Raw genomic sequence first — 25,364 nt, 5'->3', positions numbered from 1 at the left:
AGAGACAAAACAGATGAACATAAGGGAAGGGAAACAAAAATAATATAAAAACAGGCAGTAGGGGCGCCTGGGTGGCTCAGTCAGTTGGGCATCCAACTTCAGCTCAGGTCATGATCTCACAGTCCGTGAGTTTGAGCCCCACGTCGGCCTCTGTGCTGACAGCTCAGAGCCTGGAGCCTGCTTTGGATTCTGTGTCTTCCTCTCTCTGTGCTCCTCCCTTGCTCATGCTCTCTCTGTCTGTCTCGAAAATAAATAAAAACATGTAAAAAGATAAAAAAAAAAAACAAAAAACAGGGAGGGGGACACAACAGAAGAGACTCATAAATATGGAGAACAAACTGAGGGTTACTGGAGGGGTTGGGGGGGGATGGGCTAAATGGGTAAGGGGCACTAATCCTGAAATCATTGTTGCACTGTATGCTGACTAACGTGGATATAAATTTAAAAAAATAAAAAGTAAAATAAAAAATAAATAAAAACATCAAAATGTTTTGGTAATTCTCCCTTTGTTTTGTTGGGATTATCTGGATAATAAAATAGATCTAATGTCAGGCATTTTTACCTTAATTATCCAGGGGCATATTGAAATTCTGACTCTGAGTTTATTTATACTGACTTTATTTTGCTGTTTGTTTTAAGACATAGATCAGCAATTTTAAAAAATGAAACCGGTGGTTCCTTTTGAAGTGTAGGATAAAGAAAACGAGGGAATGTGCTCTACCCTAGGTTTTGTAGATGGCTGAGCGAATTATTAAAAAGTGTTCTACAAAAATTATCCATTCAGCATAGAGAACTACCTGCTATTTAAATCTAGACCAAGAGAATTTGGGCTAAGCTGCCAAAATAGTAAAGCTTCCTTTATTTGAAATTGTGTATCCTTTTTACAGAGCTGGAGTTAATGGCCCACTTCCCCACTCTTGTGATTCTGACAAATCTTACAGAACTCTGAATTAAAGCAACTTCTCTGGCAGCCCACGGTTATCTGTTTGCAGTTACTATTTATATGAAAGTTATAATAGAAATGTTGTTTAGATTTGCTATAAATTCATATGTAATTTTGGTTCTGTATGACCTTCTAATTAGCGTAAGCCATTCTATCAAAATCCTTAGATATAGAAACAAACAATTCAAAAGATATTTTGTTTTGGACGCCTGACTTGTGATTCAGTGTATTACGTAGATTCTTTTTCTACGCTCAGACGTGCGTAAAAGCCTACTAGTTTGTGATGCTTTATAGAATCAAACAGGGTCGTTTTGTACTTCTGAGAATTTGGATATTTTTATTTTTTTTATGTTTGTGTAAAACTATGGAAAGATCCAGAAACTAATAAAATGAATACTAACTATAGAGGGAGTAGGAACTTGCAAATTGGGACAAGGGGAGAAAGGAGACTCTCCACTGCTTGGTTTTTATTCTTTGGTTTTTCTGGAACCATGTGAACACATCGCCTATTCGTAAATTTAAAAACAAGATTTAAACATTGAAACATTGAATGTGCCAAGTGGAGATAACATTTAATGAAAGAAGGAGTTGCACATACTATAAAAAGTTAAAAGAATATATCCAAAGTGAGTTCATTTTGGAAGATGAGAGCAAATCAATCATTTCTGCATATCATTATCCCTTTCCTCACATCATAGATCAAGTTTTTTGCACATTTACTGTTCAGCAGCTTGACATGGCCCAAATCTGATGATGATAATAATACCAGCAACTAACAGCCATGGACTGTTTACTAGGTATCCTACCATCTGCTACTTATGATAAGTATTTTGGATGTGTTGTATCTTGGTGCTTACCTGTCCACTAAAGGTACTCTGTCTCCACTTTATAGGTGAAGAAGTTGAGACTCAAGCGAGGCTAAGTAACTTGCCCAAGGTCACACGGCTAGTAAGAGTTAGGGCTGAGATTCAGAATTAGACCCGATTAATCTAGTCTCATGTTCTTGATCACTTTTGTCTACTTGTTGCCTCTTTGTGAAGTAAAAGGAACCAAAATGTCACTTAAGAAAGAAAAAAAACCAGACATAGTGGAAATCATTTATAATTATTTCTTTTGTCGGTAAATTAGGGAAATATTGGAATTGGTCATCGTAACTCATATTTACCTTTCATTTAATGAATGTGGAAAAGTAAAATGTTGGTGTTGCACTCTGCTAAAACATAGTGTTGAAAAGTTGCCCTGGATTCCTAACGCATTTTTAAAAAATTAATGTGTTTTTCCTTCCTTAGCATAAGCCGGACCAAGCTGAGGGAGGTGGAACCAGCAGCATGCAGTGGAACCGTGAAGGGTGAACAGTGCCCTAACAAAGCCCTTCCATTCACCAGACATTGTTTCCAACGTATCCTCTTAATTGAGTGGGCATAAAAGTATGAACTCATTCGGGTTCATATTTCATTCTTAAGCCACGTGAATGACTTTTGAAATCATAACTATTTGATGTTCAAAATAATTTTTATGTAACTTCTAATTTTCATGATGTCTTTTGGATACTTTTTTTCTGCTTACATCATTGTGATTCTTTTTCAAGAATTACATCAAAATTGGCAAAATCGATAGCAAGTAGCAGATTCTTCCAGTGGCTGGCACTTGATTAAATTTTGTTAACAGAATTCTGGTTCTTGTGGTGCCTCTTAAGTAGCTTGTAAGAAGCAACTATATATAACACTCAATTGATGGAAAAATCAAATCATATTATTCAAAAACTGTTCTTAATCTTCCAAGAAAGTTATACAGTTTTACAGTGTGCCTTTTGCTCTGGGAATAGTTTGCTATTTGTGTTGGGTACAGTGCTGATTTGAAATGAAGGAAGGATGAACTTCACTGACTGGGAAAAAAGATACATTAAGACAGAATATACTAGAAGGAAACCTGTGGTAAAAGGGTTTCATTCAGGCTGGTTATGAAGTCTTACTATTTTCAGTTTTATTAAACATCTAAAATTGAGTAGCATTTAAAAAAATTATACAGTAGCAGTTACTTGTTCTTTATTGTCTTTGACTTTTTGCCTTCCTTTCTGTTCTTGGGATTAAATTTTCACTTTTTCAGCATCACTTTCTATGTAGTTTTATAAATCGCCTTAACTATAAAAGCAAAAAGGAAAAACAGAAAGAAGGGTACTTTCTTGATAGGTATAAAATAAGTCTTAGAATATGTAGCCAGGGGCTCAAAGTTTGGATGCTTAAAAATGTTTATGAGGGGCGCCTGGGTGGCGCAGTCGGTTAAGCGTCCGACTTCAGCCAGGTCACGATCTCACGGTCCGTGAGTTCGAGCCCCACGTCAGGCTCTGGGCTGATGGCTCGGAGCCTGGAGCCTGTTTCCGATTCTGTGTCTCCCTCTCTCTCTGCCCCTCCCCCGTTCATGCTCTGTCTCTGTCCCCAAAATAAATAAACGTTGAAAAAAAAAATTAAAAAAAAATGTTTATGATATAAAACTGATGTTCTGGGGCGCCTGGGTGGCTCAGTCAGTTAAGCATCCAACTTCGGCTCATGTCATGATCCCACCATTCCCGAATTCAAGCCCCACGTCGGGCTCTGTGCTGACAGCTCAGAGCCTGGAGCCTGTTTTGGATTCTGTGTCTCCCTCTCTCTCTGCCTCTCCCCAATTCACGCTCTGTCTCTCTCAAGAATAAAAGTAAAAGCATTATTAAAAAAAAAAATAAATAAAACTGATGTTCTAATTTTAATGGTATGGTTTTGATCTAAAAGTAAGTTTTCATAAGTTGTAAGTTTGAGTTTTGTGTTGGACATGCTAAATGAAAAATCCAAATTTGGATCGATGAGTTTTTTAGAATTAAAATATAATTAAAATTTTTATTCTTTTTTTTAAAAAAAAAATTGTTTTTTTTTTTCAACGTTTATTTATTTTTGGGACAGAGAGAGACAGAGCATGAACGGGGGAGGGGCAGAGAGAGAGGGAGACACAGAATCTGAAACAGGCTCCAGGCTCTGAGCCATCAGCCCAGAGCCTGACGCGGGGCTCGAACTCACGGACCGCGAGATCGTGACCTGGCTGAAGTCGGACGCTTAACCGACTGCGCCACCCAGGCGCCCCTAAAATTTTTATTCTTTTTAAAGAATATTTGTATTTGAGAGAGAGAGAGAGAGAGCAGAGGGTGAGTGGGGGGGGGGGCAGTGGTAGACTGAGACAGAATCTGAAGCACGTTCCACACTCTGAGCTGTCAACACTCTGAGCTGTCAACACAGAGCTGGCTGCAGGGCTGGAACTCATGAACCAGGAAATCATGACCTGAGCTGAAGTTGGGACACTTAACCGACTGAGTTACCCAGGTGCCCCATTCTCACTGAGGATTGTATGCAAAAAGTTTTCCTTAAAGTTTTTTTTTTTTTTTTTTTTTTTTTTTTACCATTATAGTGCAACTTTTAATAGTGTGTGAAGACTTAAATGACCCTCCTTTTTCCAAATAACAAAAATCAGAAAGGCTATTAAAGAGACACCTATTAGGAGCCCTTTAGCAAAACAGACTCTTTTATCTTCCGATAAATTCAACAATTACCATTTTCCCACATCAGTAGTTGGGTTCATTCTTTAGCTTTTATAGATAAGAAAATGTGTTACTTGCTAAACATAAGGGAAGAAGCAGATTTTATATACAAATTTTAAAAAGTAATTTGAGTTTCAGTGTATTACATTCTTAACTTTGAAAAACACAGATATCCTCTTGAACCGCTCTCAGCAGCTTTTCTCAAGTTGCACGGCCAAGTTTGCAGACGGACAGCAGTGCTCTGTGCCCGTGTTTGACATTACACACCAGACCCCTCTGTGTGAAGAACATGCCAAAAAAATGGTGAGTTCAGATTTTATTTTCGGCAGCAGAGACTTTCAAACTTTGGATAGCAGTCCACAGTAGAAAATATTTTGTGACTTGGTACAAACTGTATGTAAATATATAAAATATCATATATCATGTCATATCATATCATATAATGTAATGTAATATAATGTAATATATAATATGTAAACATACTTGTCATGACCCATTGAGTAAATTTCATAGCTTCATTTTTAAATTTTTATTATTGTTTTTAAAGAGTGGGTGTTTTTTGTTTTGTTTTGTTTTTTTTTAATAATGCTTATTTATTTATTTTGAGAGAGAGAGAAAATGAGCTTCAGCAGGGGAGGGGCAGAAAGACAATCTGAAGCAGGCTCCCTGTTGTCAGCACAGAGTCCACTGTGGGACTTAATCTCTTGAACTGTGAGATCGTGACCAGAGCCAAAATCAAAAGTTGGATCCTTAACTGACGGAGCCACCCAGGTGTCCCTTCATAGCCTCATTAAAAAAGAAATTAAAAAAAAACCTGTCCTAGAGGTGCCTGGGTGGGCCAGTCACATGCACCCAGTCTCTCTCTCTCAAAAAATAAATTAAAAATAAGTTAAAAAAAAAACTATTCTAGAAGGTATTTAGTAGTTACTAACATATAGTTATTTTGTTTATTATCTATCCTTATTCTATACCTGTCTTTGCCTTAAGGTACATTTTCTTACACTTAACAGATTTTTCAAGCTTTCTTCGCCCCATTTCTTTAGATTTTTGCTTTTTTATATTCAATTCTGTGAATGTCTTGGATATTTGATAAGATTTCGGCCAAAAGCCAACCCTTTCTATAATTCTATTGAACTTAACTATTGCTTCTGTTCATGCTAGTATCATAAGCCCTAATTAATTCAGAGTAATTTGGAAGGAGAGGTAAGTCTGAATTAGTGGACTATCTGAATTACATCATTATTTTTTTTTTTTTTAAATTTTTTTTTTCAACGTTTTTTATTTATTTTGGGACAGAGAGAGACAGAGCATGAACGGGGGAGGGGCAGAGAGAGAGGGAGACACAGAATCGGAAACAGGCTCCAGGCTCTGAGCCATCAGCCCAGAGCCCGACGCGGGGCTCGAACTCACGGACCGCGAGATCGTGACCTGGCTGAAGTCGGACGCTTAGCCGACTGCGCCACCCAGGCGCCCCATACATCATTATTTTTAAAAAGTGCATTTTTATTACTTTTACCTAGATACTTGCTGAGTTCTGCTATTTGCAAGGTAGTGTGCAAGGTATATGTGTGAAAAAGCTGAGTAAGACAATTCTTTCCCTCTGCAAGCATTTTACAGTTTCAGGGGAGCAGCAGGGTAACTGAATGGCCATTGGACCAGGACCTCATAGTCTAAGGCTATGATCCTGGTGTTGCCACCAGCTAAATGTGTCACAAGGACTGTTGTAAGTTAAAGATTACGTCTGAGTATAGCAACGTTTGTACCCCATCAGTCCCCCAGTGAGAGACTTAATACTGGGTGATAAAACCTACGCAGATCTCTTGGCTCTACTTTCAAACTGTCTTGAATCCGGACACGTTTGCCAACTCCACTGCTACCATTCTGCTCTCGAATTGGTCTGGATTATTGTAATAGTCTCCTAATTGGTCTCCTTCTTATTGCCCCCTTCTTATCTGCACCCAGATGTCCTGTTCACACAGCAGTCCGAGTAGGCTGTGTGTGTCCCACTTCCTTTGAGTTTATGTGCAGTAAAATCCACTCTTGGGTGCACAATGCTGTGAGATTGACAGTGCATACATCCCTATAACCGCCACCATAATCAAGATCTGCTGTCAATCCCCCCAAATTCTCTTGTGCTACCCCTCTGTAGTCTACCCCTAAGTATCTCCACTGATGTTTTCCTGTCCCTGTAATTTTACATTTTCCAGAATGTCTTATAAAAGCCTTTTATTATTTAAAAAAAATTTTTTTTATTTTTTGCATTTATTTATTTTTGAGAGACAGAGCACAAGCAGGGGAAGGGCAGAGAGAGAATGAGACATAGAATCCGAAGCAGGCTCAAGGCTCCGAGCTGCCAGCGCAGAGCCCGACACGGGGTTTGAACTCACGAGCCGTGAGATCATGACCTGAGCCAGTCACTTAAGTGACCCATTGAGCCACCCAGACGCCCCTAGAGGCCTTTTAGAGGATGCACTTGTGGTCACTTTAGTTCCCTGGTCAAAACCTTCCAATGGCTTTCCAGCACATCTACAATCAAATCTAACATTTTTTTTTTTTTTTTTTTTCCAAATCTAACATTCTTATCACGGCCTATGAGACTTCCTGATCTGGCCCTTGTAATTTTTCCAGCTTCATCTTGTACCCTCTCCTTACTTCCAGAGTTTCAGCAACATTGGCCTTCTTGCTGTTTCTTGAACCCTTGAAGTATGCTCTCACCTCGTGGGCCTTGCACTTGTTTTTTTTCTCTTTTCCTAGGATGTTCTTTTCCTTGGTTTCTACATGCCTCTCTCCTTCATTTCATTCGGGTTTCTGATCAAATGTCACATCATCAAAGAAGCCTTCCACTTCCTCTCTGCCCAGTCACTTTTTATCCTCAGACTGTACCTTATTTTTCTTCCTAACATTTATGTCTGTCTCATTGTATTACTTACTATTTTATTTATTGTCAGTATCCTTTTACTAGAACATAACTTTACAAAGGCAGGAACATTTTTTGTCCATTGCTGTATCCCCAGTGCTTAGAACAAAGATGCTCAATAAGTGATTGTTGGATAGTTAGACGCATGGCCGGGAGAGGTTGAGATTCAGAATTAGACTCAAACGCTGGACAGGACAGTCATTGGTAGAAGCTGAAGCTACAGGACATCCAGGCTGTGACACAGAACATGTTATTCAATGGCTATGAGACCAGACAGCAGATGGTAAGTTGGTAAATGCAGCATCCTGGCACGGAAGTAGAATGAGGCAGTGAGAAAGTTGAGAGTGAAGAGTGTTTGCAAATAGTGGAGACAGTGAACAGTTGGCATTAGGAAAGCCGCTAAGGCATAGGGGCGCCACCTCTGTGGGGGAGCTTCGTGGGGGACTACCAAGAGCATGGCAGGGCCTCATTCTGGAGCAGTTCTGTGGGGACTGCCTGGCACATTACCAAGAATATTGCCGGGCTGCACAAGCTTAGGAGAATAAGACACACACCTAGAACTAGAACCAGGTGGTACTGGAGTGTCTTATGAGTAGGACTGGTGTATCTTGAGCTGGACAGACTCTCCTGCTTAACGTCTCTGCTGGTCCTAGAGGGAAAGCCTGGATGGATGCCTAGCATCCTGGTGGGTACTGGTGGCTGCTTAGTTACTATTTGTTGAATTAAATGATGGATACGATAAAAGTAGACCTCAAGTATTGAGCTAAAAAGGACTATTAGAGGCTAGGAAACAGCCTTTCTTTGTTTTTTTGTTTGTTTGTTTTATAAATTTGTACACTTGTGACTTTAGTGTGTAATTGTTTTTAAAGATTTTTTTTAAATGTTTATTTTTGAGAGAGAGAGAGGCAGAGAAAAGAGGGAGACACAGAATCTGAAGCAGGCTCTAGGCCCTGAGCTGTCGGCACAGAGCCCGACACGGGGCTTAAACTCATGGACCGTGAGATCATGACCTGAGCTGAAGTTGGATGCTTAACTGACTGAGCCACCCAGGAGCCCCTGTAATTGTGTTTAGATTCAAGTATGTAGCTAGTGTTAAACTTCTTTTAGATTTCCTGGATTTATACTTTCAGTTGTAAAAATCACTATTTTGTATACCACCAAGAAATTTAAAAATGCTGCACAGTACACTTCTTACCACTTAAAATTTTTGTTTTTGTTTTTAAGTTGATTTATTTATTTTAGAGAGAGAGAGAGTGAGAGAGTACGTGAGCAGAGGAGGGACGGAGGGAGAATTCCAAGCAGGCTTCATGCTCAGCACAGAGTCCGATGTCGGGCTTGATCTCATGACTGAGATTGTGACCTGAGCGGAAGTCAAGAGTTGGATGCTTAACTGACTGAGCCACAGGCGCCCCTTTTGCAGTTTTTGTTTTGTATGTATCAAAATAGCTTCTTTAGGCTTAGTTAGACATAGATTTTTATCTTCTCTAATACTCCTGGTTTCAACTGAATTACTTGAGATAGAAAAGGAGGTAGTTTCTACATCATCATCTTTGATACAGCTTTGTCTACTTTGTGGTTATTTTCCTTTCTCATTTGGTTGTTGCTTTGCAAAAAAAAAAAAAAAAAAAAAAAAAAGGAATTGCGGTCAGCTCTTCAATGAGTATCTGCTTCACTAATGAGTTTTATGCCCTCAGCTACTCTTCGTGCTTTTGTACAAACAACAGTTTTCCCTCTTCATGTGAAACCAACAATGCACATGCCTTGAGTCAAACAGTGACGGTACAAAGAACTGTTGTCACCCTCGCACATACGTAGACCATGCCAACTATAATGACCATCACCAGGCCAACAGCAGTTGCAGCCCAGTTGCAGAGATACTAAAATGTACCTTGGAACTGATGAAATGCAGTATTCAGATTGAAGGGTGGCCGATGAAGAAAGCTGGTTCTGTTGTTAATCTCTTGTTCCTCCTTGCTGGTTCTTACCTTGTTCACTCAAGTGAGTAGCAGCAGTTATATAAAGCTGCGGTCCCTTTGTCTTCTCTCTTTACCTTGTCTCCCTGGTCCATGTAAATTACTTGAAGGGCTTTTACGGTGTCATGATTTCTGAGGCTACATCTCCATCCCTTTCTTTATCCCTCATACCATTTCCTCCTCTATCTCCTGGGACATCTTCGTACCTCAAATTATATGGGAGCCAAGCTGAATTCCTTAACTTCTCTTCTGAGTCCATATTCTGCTGTGTGCTCTGTTCCAACTAATGGTATCATCTAACAGTCTCCCAACCTAGAAACCCTAGAGAGACGTGTTAGAGTGTTCTTCCCTTCATCCAAGGAGCTGTCACATCTTGAGAATTCTGTCCCTACAGAGCCTTGCTTTTCCATTCCCACTCACATTGCCCGTAGCCATTTATCTTGTATTGACTGTTGAAATGGCCCTCTGATTGGAAATAATACCTCCATTCTCTTGCCTTGTCTGTTTCATTGCTGCCAGTGTTCTGAATCCCTTTAAAGCATTTGTCAAGTTGTGTTACTCCTTTCATCAAAAATCATTTCCCATTGCCTATAAAATGAAGCTGAAAATCCTGAACATGGTAATCAAAGTCGTACGTGATCTGGTCCTCAACTTCTTTACAGCTTACTTTTTATGTTCCATCCTCCATTACACCATACCCCAAGCACCAGTCATACCCAATTATTTGCTGTTTTGTCTTGTGAGTGTCATTGCTATAGAATGATCTTCCCCTTACCCCAGTGACTTAAAATCCTACTTATCTTTTAATCCCACAAAACTAAAAGTAATTGATTTTCCTTTTGTACATGCATGGAAGGTATTTATGCCATTATTGCCCTATTTTCTCTGTACTGTATTTATATATACTTATATTGTTGTTCTTTCCATGAAAGAGTAAGTTCTTTTGAGAATGCAATTACATTTCATTCATTCTGTTTTTTTTTTTTTAAACACTACAGCACCTATCACAGTGTCTTTTTTTTTTTTTTTTTTTTCCCTATCCCTTCTACCCACCCACACCTCCCTCTCGGCCTGCCAAAATCTCACAGTGTCCTTAAATGTGGGGTGAACTGTATGTATTGATTTGGATTAATTTGAACTAAGTTAAAAAAATGAATTTTTTACTCATTTACTTAGGGTTATATTTGCTGTAGGTATACAGTATGTTTTAGGCATTCTATAGAATGTTAAGAGATAGCTCTTAGGCTTTTCCCAAACATTCTCAGTTTAAAAATACCCATTTGTTCATTTCAAAGGATAATTTCTTGAGAGGAGATAGCTCCCGTAAAGTTCAGCACCAGCAGCAGAGGAAACCCAGGAAAAAAACCAAGCCTCCTGCACTTACCAAAAAACACAAGAAGAAGAGACGGCGTGGACCTCGTCGACCCCAAAAACCCATTCCCCCTGCAGTCCCCCAAGGGAACCTCAGCATGCCCACCAGCGTCTCACTGCCAGTGGAGACCGCTCAGATCCGGTCAGTGATGCTTCTCACAACACCTAGCATCATCTCTGTAGCGTTGCAGCTCAGCCACCGAAGCCATTCGATAGATGAGCCTAGACCTTGTAGTCTTCAATGTAATTTTTACCAAATATCTGACTGGGTGAGATCTGAAATAAAGTTTTTGACTGTAACACAGAAAGCAGATGCTGAAATTGAGAATTTAATTGTCTGCCCTCAGATTTTTCTGCTTTAGCAGAAATTCCATATATGTTTCGACAGAAATGTTCCGTCAGAAATCTGATACCTTACTGATTTTGGCAGGAGTTAAGCATTTTGACCAGTCGAATGAGGCTTCTGTTTCAGCTAGACATTTCAGTCTTATCTGTCCATTTCACTTTTTAAAAATTACTATTTGACTAGACTTGAAATTCTAAAAAGTATTAAGACACACTCAATGCACAAAATTGTGATTTGTTCTACTAATGTGAGGTAAAGCTATCTCGAAACGGTTGCCTTCTCTTCCTACATGGGTGAAGATTTTGGGGCTATGTGACTGAGTATGGTCAGGTCTTCCTTTTGCTTGTAAATTTCCTTTTCTGGAAGTAGGAAAAGGAGACATTTTAAGCTAGGATTTCCCATTTTCACATTTGACGAATGTGTCTTGGGGACACTGGTGTGAAGGGATAAGGGGCGTGATGGGGCCAACTGTGTCCTCTTCCACAGGAGCCCATCCACGCCGGAGCTGAGTGCTGATGAGTTGCCGGACGACATTGCCAATGAGATCACTGACATTCCACATGACTTGGAATTGAACCAGGAGGACTTTTCAGATGTCCTGCCACGGCTGCCTGATGACTTACAAGATTTTGATTTTTTTGAAGGTATGGCTCAATTTTTTGATTCAAGAAGGCTGAATGAATTTTTAAAAAGGGAAATAGCGTTTGTGAAGTATTCCTCCTCACACGCAGTGTCTTCCACCGTAATTAGAAAATGCAACCCTGCTAAATCGATTTTACCCTGCTTTCAGAAGGTAAGGAGTGCGGTTTGTCCAACTAGCCAAATTAATAGGCTTAGTAGGTTGATCATTCAACTGTTAGGTTGTTAACTTTGTCCCTTTAAAATGAGTCATTTTACTCTATTTTTCAACAAAAACATCTTAAACTTGAGTTTACTGAAGGCTTTTAGAACTCGTCCTATTCCAATACCCCACCCTGTACTTGAGTTGAAGTGCACTTTTCTAAAACGAAGTTTGCTTTAATCCCACCAGTTCTGTGGTGCTTTCAGGGAAAACCTTTTATGCCCTTAGAAAGTTTCTTTCACCATTAAAAACTGGATATTTTTCTGGTGACTAGTCAAGTTCCTAACTCTAGAAATGTTTAATGTTGGAGACGAAGTCAGTGGCAGCCCCCAGGCTTTCCTCTCATGAAAACTGGCATGAGGGGAGCAGGACTAGCGGGAAACACAGAAGCGTTTTGGAGAGGACTGAGTGCGAGTGAGTGCTCGGCTCCCGGGTGCGCCGCCTGTCTCTTTTCCCGTCTTCTATGGCCGCCCTCCTGCTGGAGCAGAGAGTTCAAGAGCAGAAGCACCGAGGGGACTCTTGCATGGCCTTTTGTCTCCAGTCCGAACCAATATGATATATTTTCTATTGTAATGATTTTGACATAACTTCAGGTAAAAACATGTGTAATCAGACGGCCACCATACATTTTAAGTCGGTAATGCTTAGAAGAATCCTTACGAATTTAACGCTTTGGCTAGCTTGGTTTAGACACTGCTGTAAGTAAACTGAAGATACAGGCTGCAGGACAGCTTGACCTCTCAGGCCTGTCCTGCAGACTACTCTCTCACTCTTTCTTTCCAGTCTAGTCCCTGGAAGCTTCCCTTTTCCGTGGGGCCTCTCTTTAACAGAATACTGTTACAGATAATTCCAATGGAGGATTTTTGTGGTATGGCATACGTAACGACTCTGCTGATTCTCTTGACGGCTTTTGTTTTGCTCAGGAAAGAACGGAGACCTTCTTCCAACTACCGAAGAGGCCGAGGAACTTGAGCGGGCCTTGCAGGCTGTCACTTCTCTTGAGTGCCTGAGTACCATTGGGGTACTTACCCAGTCAGATGGTGTGCCAGTCCAGGAGCTGTCAGAGAGAGGAATAGGGGTGTTCTCCACAGGTACTGGAGCTTCAGGAATTCAGTCCTTGAGCCGAGAAGTAAACACAGACCTAGGGGAGCTACTGAATGGGCGCATAGTACATGATAATTTTTCTAGTCTAGAGCTGGATGAGAACCTGCTCCGTTCTGCTACCTTGTCTAACCCACCTACACCCCTGGCAGGGCAGATCCAAGGGCAGTTCTCTGCCCCAGCCAACGTCGGCCTTACTTCTGCCACTCTGATCAGCCAGAGTGCACTTGGGGAGAGAGCCTTCCCAGGACAGTTTCATGGACTACATGATGGCAGCCATGCCTCCCAGAGGCCACATCCTGCCCAGCTGCTGAGCAAGGCAGATGACCTAATCACCTCACGACAGCAATACAGCAGTGATCATTCACACTCCTCGCCCCATGGAAGCCATTATGATAGTGAGCACGTGCCGTCTCCCTACAGTGACCATATCACCTCTCCCCACACAACATCTTACTCTGGTGATAATATGGCAGCTACCTTTTCAGCAGAGATGCCCATCATGGCGCAGCACTTGCTCCCAACCCAACTCGAGGTGCCACTTGGAGGAGTCGTGAACCCCAGAACTCACTGGGGCAATCTCCCTGTCAACCTTGGAGATCCCTCTCCATTTAGCAACCTTCTTGGCGCAGATGGACATCTTCTTTCCACTTCCCTATCCACGCCACCCACCACTTCGAACTCAGAGACCACACAGCCTGCCTTCGCCACCGTGACCCCCAGCAGCTCCAGCGTGCTTCCGGGGTTACCGCAGACCAGCTTCAGTGGCATGGGGCCTTCTGCTGAACTCATGGCCTCCACCTCTCCCAAGCAGCAACTCCCTCAGTTCAGCGCAGCCTTCGGCCACCAGCTGAGTTCTCACAGTGGCATTCCTAAGGACCTGCAGCCCAGCCACAGCTCTATAGCCCCTCCTACAGGCTTCACGGTAACAGGTGCCACAGCTACAAGTACCAATAATGCATCTTCTCCCTTTACCTCCCCTAACTGAGCGTGTCTGTGTGTTTGCAGGCAGGTGGGGAACCTGGTGTTTTCTATCTTTGTTTCCTGTTGATCATCCCTTTCCCCTTTTCCTAAAGAAGATTTTAAAAATAACAGATGGGGACTAGAGGGGAACTCCTTTTTCCAGTTAAACAAGTAACCCTGCAGTGGACCTCGCTTCAGTGTTCACATGTGCTCCTTTGCACTGGTGCTCATTCCCTCCCGGCGGGTTCACTCTTACCCCAGTGGTTTCCTTAGTGGCTCAGCACAGTGACTGGATAGAATTGATTTTTAGCAGCAAGTCCTAGAAGTGGAAGATACCTCAGATTACCAGTGCCCTTTACTATTTCCTAGTATTCAGATCAATGCTTTCCATTCTATTACCAGGTCTTTACAGAGGTGGTTCTAGATAGAATGGTCCTGTTCATCGAGTTCCTGTGTAAGAGACAGCAAATGGTGTGTAGGGACAGATCAAGGCTCTGACTTAGCGCCAACTGCTAAACACCGCACGAGGCCAGGATTCCATTCCTAATTGTGATCATGTTCAATTAAAAAGAAAAACATTATTAGTCTTTTGACCGCCTGTGTGTATGTGTGCGCCCATGTGTGTGTTTTTGTGCAGGGCAGGAAGCAGCTGTCCCATGGTTGTTCTTTTTCTTTCTTTCTTTCTTTCTTTCTTTCTTTCTGTTTTTTTTTTTTTTTTCTTTCCTAACGAGCATAATAAGGCTCTTACTTCTCCTTTCCCACGTCTCACAACCCTAATAAGGTTGGTCATCCTTTCCCACCGAATTAACGAAGTTTCCCAAATAGAGAGGGTGGTGGTCTGGTGACGTGAATTGTACAACCCTCTTCCGCTAAGTTATCCAAGAACACGAGAAGCTGAATTCATGTCAGGGCCGTGGGGATGTCACAAAAAGCATGGAGTGACTGCAGGGTTGCTGAGATTCTGAGGTCTGGTGGTTATTTTGCCTTTTTAGACAGGTGTTTGTTTCTCCATCCTCTCTCATGGAATACATTCACGAGATGTAATTAAAGACCATATTTTGATGTGAAAAGCAGGCTAGGTCAGATACGTTTGGAAAGATGGAGTCTCCGAACTCCTTGGTCCATCTTTTACTTTTGAATTTTTCATGTTTACAGTAGTGATTCTTTGGTAAGAGTTGTAAAATGTTGAAGACACTTGTAGAATCAATGTGCCAGTTGTGAAGTGACGTGTAATATCTGAAGGATACACATTTTAAAGTTTCTTTCAAAGCAGAATATGGAAATTAGACCTAAATTTTACCTACCCTGTTGGTACTTTTAAAACAATTTAAGTACTTAGATTTAAGCTGCAGAAATTTTTTTAAAGTACCGAGATTTTAGGGTTGAAAATTATATTGGGTAGTTTAGTAAGTTGGTGACTATGGAAATGAATATGTGAGGTTTCTTTTTACCTGCCTTCTCCCCTGCCCCCTTCCCAAGGGTGGAACTAGATTTTAAAGTCATCTGTACTCTTCTGCTTTTGCTGAGAAGTTTCACCATCCCCTGAGATACCATTGGCTATTTATACCTGAGTCTAGTCTAATTTACATATATATATTTTAAAAGATGAGTAGAGAGAACATATCTATTAATGATGTGATATAATAATTCATTGGTCAGGGAATATTTGATCTGAATTCCTTTTCAATAGGTAAAGATTTGGATGTATTTTCCTACTTCCTATATGTATTCTCTTTATGCCATGCTAATTCTAACCAGTTCCCTTCTTTTGAAAGCTTTTCTTTCTCTGCTTTTTAAAGGAATGATGGTGATCAGCAGGCATTATGCAGATGCCATGCGCCTGAGGTTATGGAGGGGAAATGTCCCATGACTGTATGAAATCATTATATGCCCTATTTTGTATTTATTGAAGTTTCTTTTTGTGGGCCAAAAATATGTTTGTAATATATTTAGTTTTTTTTTTAATCATGATAATTGATTGGAAGATTTATTTTTTAATAGCTTTGCCTTTTTTGCAGATTGAGAAATTTCTAAATTATAAATTATGTCACAAAGCAAAATTATATTTGGTATCACCATAAATTTCTATTCTGAACGGTGAGAGCAGATAATTTGAATATTTCTCACCTGTGAACCTATGTTAGTAAGCTTTTTTATTTTAATGTACTGTAATGAAATGATGATGAGTAGTTACCTCTGCTCAGAAGTGTCATTTAGTTTGCTCCAGTCGTTTCGCCTCCCATTCTAATCCTCGCCGGATAACTGTCCATTCCCAGCAATTTGGTCTAGTCTCCATCGTGTACTAATCCAAGGTTGTACCAGAGCAGGACACTATCTTATCGGCCCCCTTCTTTGACAGCAAAGGGAAAGTCATGGGGAGTCGGTTTGAACTTTTCTGGCTATTTGTCCCTCGTGGTAGCTGCTTAAAATTCTTCAGTTATCAAAACTGAGTTTGCAGTAAGTTGCACATTTTATTGTTCGCAATTTTCTGTTTTGTGTGCATTTAAAAGCCCTTTCCTGCTTTCTAATAAGGAGGCACGAAATGATCAGGAATGTTGCCAGTTACAGCTTCACACCAAAAACTTTTGAGTAAATTCATTTTTGTTTAGACGCCCACAGTGATAGCTGAAGAAAGGGCACCCGTAGAAAGTACCAGTGTAGGTTTGAGGAATTAGCAAAAAACAAATTTGTCCTCTCATTTCATCTACTGCAAAACAAATATCCAAGCTGGCAATTTGCTTTGCCCTTGCGGTTTCTTGCGAGTCCCTTTTTGGAAGACAGAAGAACATCTGTGAACCCAGAGACACCTGTTACGTTTTTCTTTTAGCTGATATAGAGCAATTCTCGTCTATCAGTAGTAGGTTTGCTGTTAATGTGTAGAGGAAGGAATGAATTGTCTTTTCCTCCAGAAACAGGAAAATTAGTGTCTTTTAAATAGCACTTACACTATACTATAATAAGGCAATACTGGAATCAAAAACAGATTGTATGTAAGGTCCTAATTAGGTGGAAGCTAGCTTTTTATTCTAGGGTGAAACTCATCAGAAATAGTGGCAGAGAAGGGTCACTCTATTTCTGCAGTTCTTTGGGACCATTTATAAAGGCCAGTTAGATTGTGTTAATGTGATTTAATTTACAGAGTTGCTGCAGTTAATGGATACATTCTGTGCTCTGAGAATCTGAAGTCCATTCTAACGAATGATACTCACTGGCTGTGATCTATAGCATCCGAAGAAAAGATGTGTTTTCTCTCCTTTACTCTCTCTACATAATTGTTAATATTATTTTAATTAAAGTACTTAAGACATTGTTTTTTTCTCTGTAAAAATGGCTTAGTAATTTGCACATCTGCGTAGGTTATGTAGCTAGTAACAATTCACAATAGTAAATAGCAATTACACTTAACCCACCAAATGACAGACTATGCAATGGAAAAATTTTGTAATTATCGTCACAAAGCTTATATGGTGAAGGATTTTTTTTTTCCCCCTCTAGTAACCTACCACGTGAGATAGAACTGCTTTATAAGTGACTTCCTGAGCAATTTCATGCTGGCAGGCAGTGCGGTGTGTCTAGTGTCCCTCCATGAAAAGATTATAATTTCATAAGAAGCAAATAGTAGGTATGGAGATAAAGTTGGAAGATGTGTTTCTTTGTTTTCTTTTCCTTAAGATTGTAGTTACTGTCTTGAGTGGTGTCAGGCTAAAGAAAGCTAATCCTTTATCTTTGCCAAATAATTATTTATAAGATTTATTTCTTCAATAAGCCCATTTATTTCTTCGATAAGCCCAATGTCTCAACTGCGAGCTAAGCCTCCTCACTTTCTGTGACTAACACTAAAAGCTATTCCTTATCAGAGCTCGTTCTCAGGCCACCATCGCAACCCAGAGGCAAAGAGAGTGCTTTGATTTGGAAGGAAACGGTGTCTGTGATACGTGCCCGATCTGTAACCTTTCTTCTTAGGTGAAAGAATTTCTGTTTCTGTTGACCAATATACCATTCAGTTTTTTGTGTTTTAAGTAGGCTCCACACCCAACATGGGGCTCGAACTCACAACCCTGAGAACACAAGTCGCATATTCTACCGACTGAGCCAACCAAGCACACCCCCTTCCATTCAGTTCGTTGTTAACTTGCGCCCTTACGTTTGTCGTCCTTCCTGCCCCCTTGCGAGGGGTTCTGGGGCTGCATCAGCAGTGTTTGAGGCGGTCGCCCTTTCTCCGAGTTAGTTCAGTAGGTTGTTGTGGACTGGTATTGCAAAAAGATGAAGATATTGATAACACTAAACTAATTATTTAATCAGTTTCGACTGCATTTGAAAAATTTTTTTTTAGGTAGCTAGTTTTCAGGTTCTTCAACCTCTTTCTTTTTAGCCTTTTAACATTCTACTAAGTTGTGTTTTTAATCTGTCTTATGTGGAATAATCTGATCCAGTGGTCTTCTAAATGGTCAGCAGAACTCTGCAGTTGAATGAGGCAGTTTAAAGGATTCCTTAAAAGAAAATGTAGTCATACTGAACAGTCTTCATCTGTATCTTTTAAACCGTCACTAACACCTACATCACTCCAAGCATTTTTTTTCCCGATGAGAAATACATTTCTTGGTGAGGTGGGAGGTAGAAGTATACATGTGATAGAACATCGATTTTTTTCCCCCTCTCGCAATACATTGAAAATACGGAATCTTCACTGGCATTCTATAGAAAGGTAAAACAGTTTAATGACTTCTTAATATCTTGAGCCTTATAAGTGTTCCAATATCATACCCTGGAGGGAACAAGAATCCATGTTTAGTAGATTAAAGTAACATTTTAAATGCTATCTTTCAAAAAATTTGACATAAAATACCAGTGAAGAACATATTTGGGTATCTGTTAAGCATTTCCCCCTGACTAGTGAGTTAGGAAAGAAAACCTAAAACACAAGTGAATAATTCTGTCTCCTAGTAGCCAGTGTCATTAATGCAAAAATTGCGGGGCCGACTTAGCCTCATTTCTCAATAGCAAAAATTCTCGTTCCCTTCACCTCTGATTTCTGTCAGCTTTCCCCTCTCTGCACGGTGATCAACAGAGCCAATAAAGGACACGTGGCATTTCGGAGAGAGAGCAAATTTGGTGTGACTTTCTTGACCATAAACTAGGTTCCCAAGTCTTGGGAATGTCTGACTACTTTGAGTGGCGGAGTTTTTTGGTGATCTAAAGTTGAGTCTGAAAAAGAATGTTGCAAGAGAAAAGCTTTCTAACTCTTGGTAAGCTCTGTAGGGCAGCCCAGCTTTCCTCCCCTCTTCCCTCCTGCCTGCCTGCCTCCGCCTGCCCCCAGTTCTCAAGTATGCACACGTACAGCCTGATCTGTCCTGATCGTGGCCTGAGAGTACTAGAAGCTGCCTCTTGACTTTTCGTTTGTTCTTACTTGTGTGTTTAAGCTGGGGACCACTGAAGTAAGCTCTAGATGCACCCAAAGTTCCCCTTGGAAAAAATGTCAGTATGCAGTGCTGAAGGTTCCAGTGCAGCTAGACGCCACACCATTGCTTTTGCTCGGGGACTAGACTGATTTGCCCTGAAAGGACTCCACCCTGCCTGGTTCGGGCCCAGTGGGCTCCAGCAGATTAGCGTGGAAGTGACAGGAAATCTGGTGCTTGGAACATTGTCTTCATCTGCTCAGAAGGGTTGGAATCAGTTCCTCGGCACAGTGATCGTTCTTTTCGCTGTACAGTGTTGAGTATGTCTCAGGGATTCCTTGTGGAAATTAGGGCAGTTTTTAAAATAAGAAAATAGTTTTAAAAGAAACTAAAGGTGACTCACCATTGAAGAGAGCGCAAGAAAGAAAACATTTGGTTTCATAGCCCGCCGTGTCTTGCGTAGGACTCTTCCTTTTCTCCTTCAGGCTCTCCTCCGCTTCAGCAAACAGTCCTTTCCCACCACGCACAGCTTTAAAAGTTTTATTTAAAAATTTCCTTCCCCGATGAGCTTTCAGAATACTTATTGTAGATTTTAAGAGAAAAGGTATATTAATTTATACTATTAACATCACCTCATAAATTATAAGTTTTATACTAAAGCTGTATTGAGTGTAATGAATTATGTTGCCTATGTGTTTTAATAGCTTAAAAAATTATATATGAGCTTTTTTTTTTTTTTTTTTTTTTTTTTTTGACAAAACAAACTAGTGAAGCACCTTTTTACACTGGATCTCTGCCGTGTCAAGGTGTATAGCTATCCTTTGCTACCTTGCAGATATATAAAATAAAAGGATATCCTGGGGCCTCAAAACGTAGAACACCTTTAGACCATTTATTACTGCTCATAGAACTGTTGGGCGTCGTGTTTCTTTAGTAACTGATCTGTGGTTTACACTTCAGATGGCTAGAAGCTTAGTTACAGGGTAAATAGAAATACATAGATCAAGCAAAGCTCCCAACTACTGTAGCTGGAATTTGTAAACTTAAGTTTTTAAGACCTCCTTTATTTCCTATGGATTTATTCTTTAATTTACAGTTTATTCTGTAAGTTGGGAAGTAAAATAGAGAAAATAATAAGTCTAGATGTTCTCAGTGTCTTATTCAGGAACTTTTTATCCCTCCTCACTAAGGAATTCCCACTGTGACTTAAAAATAGAATTAAATTACTCGTGTGCATGTCTCTGTCTGTGTTTTTACACACATGCAAAAATATACATTGGGGGGGCACGTGTGTGGGAGAGGTGAATGTGTGCTTAGGTGAAAATAGAGGAAGGTAACAGAATGTATTGTAGAAATATGACTATTTAGAGGGGGCTATCAGAGTTATTTTCTCATTGTCTCCGTAGTATAAATACACCAAATTCTTCATTATGCTATCTTATGTTAAAAGGCTATCTCTGATATCATGTGCATTTTCTTTTAACTTTTGATTAACTTATATATTACGCTATGTTTTTAAAATGACGTGAGAAACAGCAGGTTCTAAGACCAGCCTCTCACCTTTGAGCATAAAAATTAGAGAGAGAAAGAGAGAGAGAGAGATGCAAACCCAGACGTGAGCTGTGTTTATCTACTGGGGTGATGGGACCAGATCCGTTGAACCTTTCTTTATGTTAATAATAGATCTCTTCATATTCTAAGTTAGAAAATCTTGAACATCTTTTCTTGGTAAAGTTAAGGAAAGTATAGGCTCTTTTTAAAGAATGCCATTTTTTGAAGGGACTGCTTTGTTGAAAGAGTTGGTGGGATCATTTCACCATGCATATTTCAAAGCTGGGATGATTTTAGTTATCTCCAAAAATCAAAAAATTTTTTTTTTTTTTTTTACTCATTTGTGCTCTTACTTATGAAGTGAGTGTGCCCCCAGCCCCCGTATTTTGGTTACAGGAAAAATTATGCTACCCTTGACTTTTACCTGATTCATAGGGAATTTAAAAAAGATACATTCCTATAGTTTGAGTTTTGTCATTTTGCCATACATTAATTACTGGAGTATCTGATGGTCTCAGATAGCCCAAACTAGAGTTGTTATTAAGTGCTCCAATCACATTTATATTTAATATTAAAAAAAAATCATGTACTTTGAAATATGTCAAAACAACTCCTGATACTACACCTGAATTTGTAGTTCTCTTTGAAGCCTCATTCATCTTAGGTATAGTCAAGACCTAGGAGAGCTTTACATGTCGTTCCTTTTATAGTTGTATTTCTGCATCTCCCAGTTTCATTCACTCTTGCTTTATGGATTAAAAAAAAAAAAAATCTGCATATTTCTTGTACATATGCATGCAAATGAAAGAAGGGGGTTGGTTTCGGTGCCACTCCTCCCTTCAGTTACTGGTTAATGGGATTTGCTAGAATAAATTCCCCCTGATTGAAGGGTGAAAATAGACCCTTTTGTGTATATCTGTACAGAGATGTGTATATGGGATGTGGTGGCACTTTGCTGAATGTGAACTTGCCTTGTTAATGGAAAGATTGAAAAGTATTATGTTTATTTATACATTTGTATAAATCTATATATACACGTATGTATATGTGTGTGTATAGATAAAGCTATATACATATATTTCCTTAAATGTGTGTGTGTAATAGATAAACAGCCTTTGTGAAGCAAGATTATCCGTCCCTGGAAAACTCTGGGTTATTCTGTAAGCAAGAGGAGGTGACAGTCTAGAGTACATTATCAGTGCATCCTAAGACGGAAGTCCTTTGGATGATAGTCTTGTTCATGGTTATCATAAGTGAATTCCTGCTAGAACTATTCTTACTTTCCAGTTCCACTATTCTTCACCTTCATGCCTTCTCCTATCCAAGTACTAACCAGGCCCGACCCTGCTTAGCTTCTGAGATCAGACGAGATCGGGCGCATTCAGGGTGGTATGGCCGTAGACTTTCACTGCCTTCTAAATCAGTCTCTCATCACACTTCATTTGGTACTTCCCCCCCCCCCCCCCATTATGGCCTTTCTAGCCAGAAGCATTTGGCTTAAGCATATTTCATTAACTCCTCAGTTGTTTCTTTTAAAGATCTTACGCTCTTAAATTTTCCAGAAGATGTAAGTTTTGGTAATAGTTTCTAGAGTAGTTTTGAGGATTGGGCATTCGTCTTTGTCTCAAAAACGAGCAAACCAAGAGTCAAACAAAACGCATTTGAAAGTTTTACCTAGATAATTTTGGGACATTTTACTCACATTGGCAAAGAACATAATTACGATTTTATTAATTGATAACAGTGTTAGGTTTATTTTCTCCTTTACCGTCATCAATTTGTCACTTAAAAATTTGGTTTACTTTGTGTTTTAGCCACAAATTTGCCATTTTCATTTTTCATGGAAAGCGTACAAAGCACGCATATGCCTCTTGAATTCTCTAACTCCTTTTACTCATGATGAAACTGCTTTAATGAATTCTTACGTAATGAGTTTTGCTGTATTTCCTCTTGACTTTTTTTCACGTTGGTGACATTCTGTTTTAACTTTGCTGCAGCTCTCTACAACACTTGCATCCCTATATATTGTGCCTTTAAAGCTCTTATGCACACACAGACAAAAGTGTATATATACATGTTGGAGCATGTGTACATATACTTTCGTATATACTCACACAGTATGTCTCATATATTGTGGGAGTGGATATATAGATATTCAAAGGCAATGAAATGTTGCTTTCCAGATATATATGTATATAAATAGTGTTGATATACTGTATATACACATGTATATGTATGAGTTTTAAATGGCAATCTTTTACATTTAGCAAAATGCTGCCCCTACTGGAATATTGTCACTGCAGTGGCAGTTGTATGTAATGATTTAAAATACATTATCGAAAATTATTTAAAAGAACATTTAAAAGTCTCATCTAAAGACATCCACACATTATTTATTTATCTTCCTTTTCCTTTTTATTGTTACTTTTTTTTTTTTTTTTAACCGAAAGGGAGACTGTCATTTTTTAAAATGCCATCTGTCCCATAGGAGAAAGAGAGAGAGAGCTGGAGATTCACTTGAGGAACCTTGTGCATTTTTCCTCTCTCTCAAATGGAGATGTACCACAAACCAGCCTGTTTATTTCAGTTATAAAGCAATCCTAACATTTCCATTAGTGTATGTCATCCACCATCTTCTGGACCAACTTAATTCGCCAGTCTGCCTCTTCCTTTCATTAATAAGTAATGATCACTGAGATCATTTTGCCTGGGGGGGAAGTTAACTACTCTCTAGCTGCAGGGAATTATATCACCTAATTGTTATTCTGCCTTGTTCAAAATTCAACTTTGAGGGAAGGCAGCGCTCCTGAAGCTGTCTTGAGCATGTTTTGCATTTATTTACTTAAAAGGTCTTCCCAGACACTTTTTTTTTCTTTTTAAAAGAGCTCCAAGTCTGCATGCACTTGCCATAGATTTCTTATTCCCCACAACTTCAGGTGTTTTCATTAGTATATCAATTTGACACGCCGAATGACAGACTATTAAGGAAAAAAACGTGGAATATTTTATTTTGTGATGAGTTGGCAGCAGATTACATTTCAAGACCTCACAGAGATAGGAACATAAACATAGATGGACAATCCTCCATTGTAAGACGTTACAAAAAACGCAAAAACAAAAAACAGTGGATTGAGAGTTCCCCTGAACACTAAAACAGAGAGGTTGGGGTTTGAGGGATTTCATGGAATAGTTTAGCTGGAACTTGATATCAGAAGCAGCCTTTAACAGAAAGCCTCTTGGCAATTGTATGGTACTAACTGGAGTCCTGAGGTGTGAATTGAAACCAAGTTGCAGTGGGAAATCAGAGGTGAGGTGGTAACATCTTTGAATCCAGTAAGTGACAGGTTGCACAGTTGTAAAATCTCTTCTTACCAAGTAACTGCACGGTAGCAAGGACTAGCGGTTCTCAAAGCCCTTCTTTTTCAGTGTTCTCATTCACCTTGGCACACAAGTATGTTTAACAGGCCATACATTAAAACTATTTACAAAAAAAAAAAAAAAAACCTGCTTAAAGGGAACTTACAAACTGAGAATCTTCTATTTGCATGAATAGTGGCTAGAAGCTTAGTTATATGCACAAAAGCTAAGGGGCCACTCGTTTCTGCACAGACTATAGGAGCAAGATGAGGAGGTTGGCAGGTTTGGGTAAGAGCCCCACCCCCCCACCCCCATCCCCCTGCTGCCCAGTTCTAACGGAAAAGCGTATCTATGGCATTGAGTATGGTATTGCTGGGGGGTGGGGGTGGGAACCACATTTTGGGAGGCGATGGGCTTTTGGTTTGTAATTTCCCTTTAAACATGAAGAGATGGCTCACATTTTCCATATATATCTCAATGAATGTACTGTATTACTGTTTTAAAAATTTGATGAAATAATAATGGATTGGTCTCCTTTTGTTATCTGGTCCTTGTTTAATTTGTTTAAGGGTTTTTGTATACAAAAGTTTACATTTTTATGTATATTTTTCTTGTGTAAAAACTGATGTAATATGTGTATAAAACACTGTATGTATTATCTGTATATAGTGTGACAAAATGATTTTTCTTTCTTTCTTTTGGATGTATTAATAAATCTTGCTGTGAAGTAGCCTTGTTTTGGGTATAATTTCCTTTGCCTGGATATACATAGAAGCTGCAAATCCAGGGCACACATATTCCCCCCCTTTGTTATTTAAGTAGAGTAATTATTTTAATGTATTTTATCAAGAACTCCAGGGAGATGTACTCATGGTTCTTTATGGTTAGACCAACAACGATTAATATTTGTAGTAGCTATAGATCAGTTAAAGCCTAAGTGAGTTTAACGTGGTATCTAACCTTGAAATGCAACCAGAAGTTGCATTTCTACTTCATTTAGTCAGAAGCCCCTTCTCTCTTCATTTTCATAGCTTCACAAGTAT

General features: G+C 39.6%; 1 protein-coding gene across 2 annotated transcripts in view; it reads left to right on the top strand.

Moving 5' to 3' along the window:
- INO80D (INO80 complex subunit D) overlaps positions 1 to 25,051 on the top strand; it is a 73,327-nt gene extending 48,276 nt beyond the window's left edge. For both annotated transcript variants that reach the window (XM_030323751.1, XM_030323748.1), the window contains 5 exons: positions 2,233 to 2,342; positions 4,675 to 4,808; positions 10,691 to 10,908; positions 11,599 to 11,756; positions 12,877 to 25,051. In XM_030323751.1, coding sequence (XP_030179611.1) covers positions 2,233 to 2,342; positions 4,675 to 4,808; positions 10,691 to 10,908; positions 11,599 to 11,756; positions 12,877 to 14,042 — 1,786 coding nt within the window. In that variant the 3' untranslated portion in view covers positions 14,043 to 25,051. The remainder of the gene's footprint in view (positions 1 to 2,232; positions 2,343 to 4,674; positions 4,809 to 10,690; positions 10,909 to 11,598; positions 11,757 to 12,876) is intronic.
- Positions 25,052 to 25,364: the final 313 nt, after the last annotated feature.

The sequence above is a fragment of the Lynx canadensis genome, chromosome C1 (genome assembly GCF_007474595.2).
Source record: "Lynx canadensis isolate LIC74 chromosome C1, mLynCan4.pri.v2, whole genome shotgun sequence".
In the NCBI taxonomy this organism is placed as follows: Eukaryota; Metazoa; Chordata; class Mammalia; order Carnivora; family Felidae; genus Lynx; species Lynx canadensis.
This window is presented reverse-complemented; position numbering and strand designations above follow the sequence as displayed.